The sequence below is a fragment of the Limulus polyphemus genome, unplaced genomic scaffold (genome assembly GCF_000517525.1).
Source record: "Limulus polyphemus unplaced genomic scaffold, Limulus_polyphemus-2.1.2 Scaffold59, whole genome shotgun sequence".
NCBI classification, from domain to species: Eukaryota; Metazoa; Arthropoda; class Merostomata; order Xiphosura; family Limulidae; genus Limulus; species Limulus polyphemus.
The window spans coordinates 1,399,917-1,407,191 of NW_013665669.1; the positions used below are offsets into that span (position 1 = coordinate 1,399,917).

The 7,275-nt window shown below is 34.7% G+C and overlaps 1 protein-coding gene across 1 annotated transcript in view; it reads right to left on the minus strand.

The window, feature by feature from the left end:
- The window catches only part of LOC106464353 (uncharacterized MFS-type transporter YhjX-like), a gene marked incomplete at its 5' end in the record, with an annotated part of 30,615 nt that overhangs the window by 13,452 nt on the left and 9,888 nt on the right, over positions 1-7,275 (minus strand). Inside the window, one exon of the mRNA XM_022392612.1 lies at positions 6,220-6,435. Within this exon, the coding sequence (XP_022248320.1) occupies positions 6,220-6,435 (216 nt within the window). The remainder of the gene's footprint in view (positions 1-6,219; positions 6,436-7,275) is intronic.

Consider the following 7,275-nt stretch of genomic DNA (forward strand, 5'->3'; position numbering starts at 1 on the left):
GGGGGGGGGGGGGGGGGGGGGTAATAGGTGTTGAGGAGTCCAGAGGAGCAGTGCTCTGGAAATTGTTCAGTAGATGAACCAAGTTCCTTACATTTTTAAAAGCAAACCGACCCCAATTTATTCAACCTGAAGATCAGCATGGATGGGCAGAATCCCCTTTAGCTTAACTCATTATAGTCCATCAGTGGTGGTCCATAATAATAAGTGAAAGTGGTTGCTAGTACATAATTGAAAACAGAAATCACACCTGCCTGGGCAACACTTGCCAGTGAAAAACAAAAGGACCCTTGAAATAAAAGAGTATATAATTGAGGAAAATACTCACCCTGGTTAAAATCTAACAGATGTAGTCAAAAACCCTCAGAAGACAAAACTGCCAGATCATGCAAGTAATGAGATAGGAAAGTATTAGGAGTAGTCCACATACAAGTCCGCACAATGTCTTTCATGGGGCAAGTCAACCGGTCAGCTAATGACTTAGAAATATGACGAATCTGGTGAGATGTGACATACAAAAGATTCTTCTCCTGAAACTATAATCCATTATAAGCCATGTGAATCAATTTACAAAGCCACCTCGTTAGGGTAATAGAAGATAAGCCAAGGGAAATAAAAGGATTCCATGAATGAACAATCGATTTGTACTACCTCAAAATGAATTAGTACAAGCCACATAACACATGAAGGCCCTAACAGGACATAACAAACAATCAGGATCAGATATGTCATAAAGGTGAGGAGTGGCTGGCAAATGGATTGGTGAGAAGGATCTTTCCCCTTCCCTAGCTGCCAGAGTCTTGGGAAGAAAAGATCTATCTGGGTGAAGCAGGATAAACGTGGAATGATAAAAAGTCCGATGCATATGTATTGCAAACAGCTCTGACTGACAACGTCCACAAGCAAAGAGAAAGGTGAAACAAAGAACACGAAGCTAAGGGCTGAAAGGGAGGATGAGACAATGCATGTAAAATAACTGTAAAATCCCAATTCAGTAATGAAAGGGTTGTTTGGGTTGAAGAATACAAGAGGATTTGAATAAACCCGATAATGTTGAGGTGTCAAAAACCTTCAGATATGTGGAATACCAAAAAATAATGGATAAGGATGCCTTATCTAAAGCCACTGTAGATGAAGCAAGACCTCTCTCAAATACCAAAGTCATAAAATTGAATATGGTAAATACTTTAGGATGAAGAGGGTTTAAATTCCTTTTAATATGACACTGATAATAAGTATTCCATTACTGTTGATAAACAGCCTTGTTTCACCTACAAAGAGATGTAGTTAAATACAGAGACACCTTAGATGTTAAACCTTAATGTCAGACAAAGGACTGCATAACTTCCAAGCATGAGGATTGAGTTTCCAAACATCTGGGTGGAGAATGTCTGATCAACAGAGACTGCCAATGTAGAAGAGGTAGAGGTGGACATTCCTGCAGATACCAAAGAAGCGGAAACCACGTTTGAGCAGGCCAATATGGTGCAACCAAAAGAACTCAACAGGGAGGGGAAGGATCCATAGTCAGAACCCAGGGCAATAGCCAAATCAGTGGAGAGGCATACAGATGTAAACCTGTCCAGTCCTAAATGAATGCATCTACTACCAATGCTTTAGGATGAGGTATCAGAGACCAAAACTACTGCAGTTGAGAATTCCAATGAGTTGCAAAGGCATCAATTGTTGGAGACCCGAACTGAGAGCACATCCACTGAAACACCTTGTGATGTAGCATCCATTCCTTTGGAAAAATCCAGTTTGGTCAAGACAAGTGATCTGCAATTAAAGTCATCCCTCCTGAAACATAACATGCCAAAAAACTGATATGATGGGAATGAGCCCCATAGAGAAGATCCAAGACACGAAAACAAAGGTCTCGAGAATGTGTGCCTCCTTGATGAGAAATCTGAGATACCACCTTGTACCATTTCCCCATGTACTGCAAGGAATTTTAGAACGTTGATATGGAGGGTAGACTCGTCTTCCATACAATTACCCTGGAATTCCTGACCTCGAAAATAAGCTTCCCTTCCCTAATGAGTTGCGTCTGTGAACAGATGGATCATGGGACAAGGTGATGGAATGGGTACCCCAATAGTAGTGTTGTTCTGATCCAACCACCATTTTTAACCAACGATGTTGCTCCTGAGTAATAAGGCAGGATGATCCAAAGGAACAGAATGCATGATCCATTGATCACACAGTGACCACTGAAGGGACTCATACGTGCTCATCTCGAAAGAATGAGAGGCTCGAAGGATACCCACATCCTCAAAAGAGAGAGAACCATCCAAGCAGTAGAAGAAGGAGACATAAGTAAAAGCCTCACAACTCTTTCCATGGCATGAAGCTTGACAGGGGTTGGTTGAGCATGAATTAAGTGAATATTAAAAAACACACCCAGATGGAGGAGATACTGCATCGGTGATGGAATAGATTTCTCCAGTCTAATAAGGAAGACCGCTTTTGTGGCTTCTGAAAGGAGAATCTGAGAGTGTTGTTCTGCTAATTGGCGAGATGGTGGCAGAAGGAACCAGTCATCCATATAATGATGTGTGCAGAGACCCAAGGAATGCAGATGATGAGAAAAAGCTCAAACAACTTTGCAGAAGACATAAGGTGCTGATGCAAGATCAAAAGATAGAGCCCTTACCCTTGTGCACAAATCTGAGAAACCTCTGGGAATATTCCGCTATAGGAATATGGAGATAAGTGTCGGTAACATCAAGAGCCCTGGTGCAAAGTGCCATAATAGGTTGAGAAAATATTTCATACTAAAACGAGGAAGATCTAAAAATTGATAGAGTCGAGACAGATTGATGCTTGGACGCCAATCTCCGGTCTTCTTGGATACAATGAATCAACCCTCTCTACTGCACTTTTAACTGACAACTCTTATGGCCTGGGAACAAATCTCCACTCTCCGTGGATCTCTTGAAGGTGAAAAAGCAACAGGTTGTGTAGATAATGGTGAAGGTGATGTAAATTGAATGACCAACCATGAAGCCAGAACATGGAGTACCGATAGATCCCTGGTGAAAGAACTCCAGATGACCAGAAAGTGATGTGATCGTGCTCCTACTGCTCTTCTGCCCACGGGAAAGTTACCAACGCCATTGTCAATGGTCTACCTGAGCCAAAGATACTCAAGAATATGGACAGACTCTATTATGGGAACCAACAGACCTGGGAACCGAAGGAGGGTTCAAGAAACACTACAAGCCAACACTCCCAAGTTAGCACCAAAAACACGAGAAGCCAGTGATGATCAAGAAGAATGTAAATGAGCTGAATATATAGTACCTAAATAGAAGGAGTAGAAGGAGCATTGAAGTTTGTGGAGAATCTTGCAAACTAGAATCTGCCAAAGACAATCGAGTGGGGTGTAAAAGACTGGAGCAGACATTTCCAATGCTTAGATGGGCAAAGAGTGGAAACCCTGGAGATAAAGAAAGAGCTATAGTATCTGTGGAGGTAAGTATATTTTTGAATTATTTAAACTTGCATATTCTTTAGAGAACCTGTTTCACAGGTTTGACTTCTCTTCAGCCTGGATACATTAATATTAAGAAATAAAATGATACAATTTACATACATAGAATCATAAAAAATGAATGAAATATTGTAAACCATTACAATCTTTGTAAAATACTTTTAAAGTAAATGAAATCACAAATACGTTTTTTAATCTCTGATTAAATTTATTAAAATATAAATAGATTAATTACATAATAAAATTCAAACCATGTAAAATTCTAATTTACAATTGCAACAGACTAAAAATTTATGATAAACTAAGCATTTAACAATTATCAGTTGCACCTCTAGCACATAATCAAATAAATCATTCATTCTACTTTTTTTTTCACTTTCTACAATGACATGTACATTAAGATAATTCTCTTAAAAAAATACAGGAATATTTTATTAAGTGCCCTCTGTAACTTATTATTAACTGTTGTTCAAGGCATTGAATTTTTTAATAAAATATTTTTCATAATCTAATCCTATTTTGTTACAAGACCAAAAAAGATAAACTTAAAAAAAAAGATTCCTTTAAAATGTTTTATTAAGACAACTGTAGAAATTAGTGCTTGTTTGTATTGGGCTTAAATGTGGATTTCTCACATATCAATGTAGATTTATCCTAATTTCAAAATTCCCTGTTTCTTCTACATACAATTTTCTAAAAAATTGTTTTAAATTTTTAAACAATCTTACAAGCTGAAAGGAAGAATAAAATGAACTTTAGCAACAGAAAACTCTGGAAGTTACTTTGTGAACTATAATATTCACAGGAAGTGAAATATGACTTAAAAGTTTTTGTTTTTAAATATATATATAGATAGATAAATAGATAGATATAGATAGATATCCATATTCTCTGCATCAATAGTACATAGGTGAAAATTCAGCAATATATAACAAATATGAAAAAAATATGAGAAGTAATAACAAATCCAACTATAATATATCAAATCAATCCATTATTACAAACATTCAAAATAAGATAATTAAAACTTGAATCATTTATCATTAAAGTACAAATGTATAATTTTTAAAGGAAAATGTCTGCAGGAATAGCTTCCAAAAGCCACAGACATAATCCAAAGATACAGATGAAAAATATGAAAGTTTGCAAAAAAAAATCAAATAGGAGCTAGATTTTGGGTGCTATAGCCTACAATATCAAAATCCTACAGTACTCACTGTCCATAGTTAATTGTGGTAGTAGTTGTTATCCCTAAAAATGTCCTTGAAATGATGTTAGACTTAGCATCATGGTAGAATTTGTGTTAGTAAACACCAACCCTAATTTCTACATTTGTAAAACACCCTACTTCCAACTTTATGATATTATTACAAGAAAAACATTATTTAGATAGCCCAGTTTCTACAATAATGACAAGTCTAACATAATTTTAATGGTTTTTTAAGGGGTAACAACCACAATCACAACTGGCTGTGGATAGCGAGTGGTAGTAGGTTTTGGATATTGTGGACTATAGCACATAAAATCTAGTCGCTATTTGATTTTCCTTGTTAGCTATCTTGTTTTTCATGTCTTTGTGGATTATGTTAGATAGAAGCTATTGCCACAGACATTTTCCTATAAAAATTATAACTTTTGTATTTTCCTGACAAATGGTATCATTTTCAATTATCTTTGTTTGTGTGTTTGTTACTGGCACAATAGTGAATTCATTTGATTTGAATTTGCTTTTTATTAAACATTATAATTTGAATTTTGCTTTGAGGGGCAGATTTTGTCTTGAATTTCACTTTTAAGAATCTGCTTTTGTTTTACATTTATATGCAGTGTTTTAGTCAAGACCTAAGTGTCTAAGACCAAGACCTGAGGGTTCAAGACTGAGACCTTGTAATAAATTACACAATGAAAAATAAAGCAATAAGAGTAAAAATCACATGCATCAAACAAACTTTATTAACAGCTTAACCACAAATCTTTTACATGTCAACCCCACAGTCTTCGTTCTAACGTCTCCTCATTAAAAAAAAAAAAACAATTAAAAAAATAAGGAATGAATAAAAAAATAAAAAACGTCAGCAAATAAAACTAAAACCAGTATTGTTGTCAGTAAATTCTTTATGATCTTTGAAGCCAAACAGGATCACAACAGATCTACTAGACATGTTGAATATCAGGGATAATTGCTAAAATTTGATGTAAATAAATGCACCAGATGATGTTCATACAAACTTGTAGTAAGCTTAGGAGTAATGCAATGTATAGTAGCAGTTAGTTTTGAATATCACGTGTTATAACTGTGGATTGACACACAGGCAATATGGCAGTTCATGACATAAACAAAAATAAGGGAGGCACTATAAACATCATTGCAAATGTGTAGTATCAAGGGGGTTTTACTAGTAAAATATCTTTGATGTTATATCGTTTCTTGTATGAACTGCTGTGTAATCGATACTTAATAATCCTGGGTAGGTGACTGGTCTAATACTGTAAAAACATTTATATTTAGCTGGTCTCATTTTTGAAACCTGTAAAACATTGAGACTGAGGCCCAGAGGGTCGAGATTGAGACTTTCTTATATGTAATTAGTTTATTGCAGTAAAAATTTATAATCTGTACATACAGAATGTTGCAAATACTTCTTTGTCAAACCCCATAACCAAGTTTATGGTACAGTTGAAATATCATAAATTTATGTATTTCACATTTGAGTATTGACTCTTACCTTATACATAGTATTGATAAACTGTACACATTGTACATTAAGAGCAAATGTAAACCACAGCAGGTAGAACTCCTTAGTCTTAACAGCTTCCTTAGGTGTCAAATCACCTGTATATTTGTGACTTTTGGGATTGGCAGGATCCTTTTTGAGATACAATTCAGTTTCCTGGTCATCTACATCACTGATGTTTGGGGATTCCAGGAGAGCAGTTTTATCCTGAAAAAGATCACCAGTTGTTGATAGTTCACTTGGATACAGGCAGTAACAAAAATCCGATCTTAATTTTTAAATATTGAAAGTGAGATTCTCAAAAAGTTATTAAAATTTATGCACTAAATATTTCTCAAGAAATGCACAATTAGCATACAGAAGTTAGTCCACACTGCAAATATAATTTCAGCTTTACTTATAATCACAGTCAATAGGGATAAACCACACTAACATGGCTGAGAAAAGATAAGACCATTCAAAGTACATGAAAATGCATTTCAATGTAACAATGTGATGTAGATATTGTTTACACCATTTCATTTATCTCATACAATGTAAAAAAAAAACTAGCAGTATGATGGGCAAACAACTCATAAAAAAGATATCTCAATTATCATAAAAACTTAATCAACACACACAAAAAAATATTTTCCCATTACCTAATATTTCAATAAACCTGACATCTATGGGAATCCACCCAGTTCGTAACCAGGAAAGTATCTATAACAGTAATTTTACTATAGTTTTTGAAAATGTAAGCAAGTCTTTACAAAATTTTGCAGATTATTAGTAAACATTACAAAGATTTCAAACACAAAATATCTGGTTTTTGAATTATGTTTTAAGATTATTTTATTAAAGATAAGCTTGTGAATTTTTTCTTTGTGAATTTTATCCGACGTACAAAGTCATTTTGCTTTTAAGATTAAAAATACTTTTCTTTATCTGAAATTTGTCAAGTTTCATTTGCATAATCTCTATATCCTTCTAGATAATCAAACGTTTTTTTAAATAAAAATTTATATATAATCTTTTATTTTATCAATATTAACTATATGGTGTTGA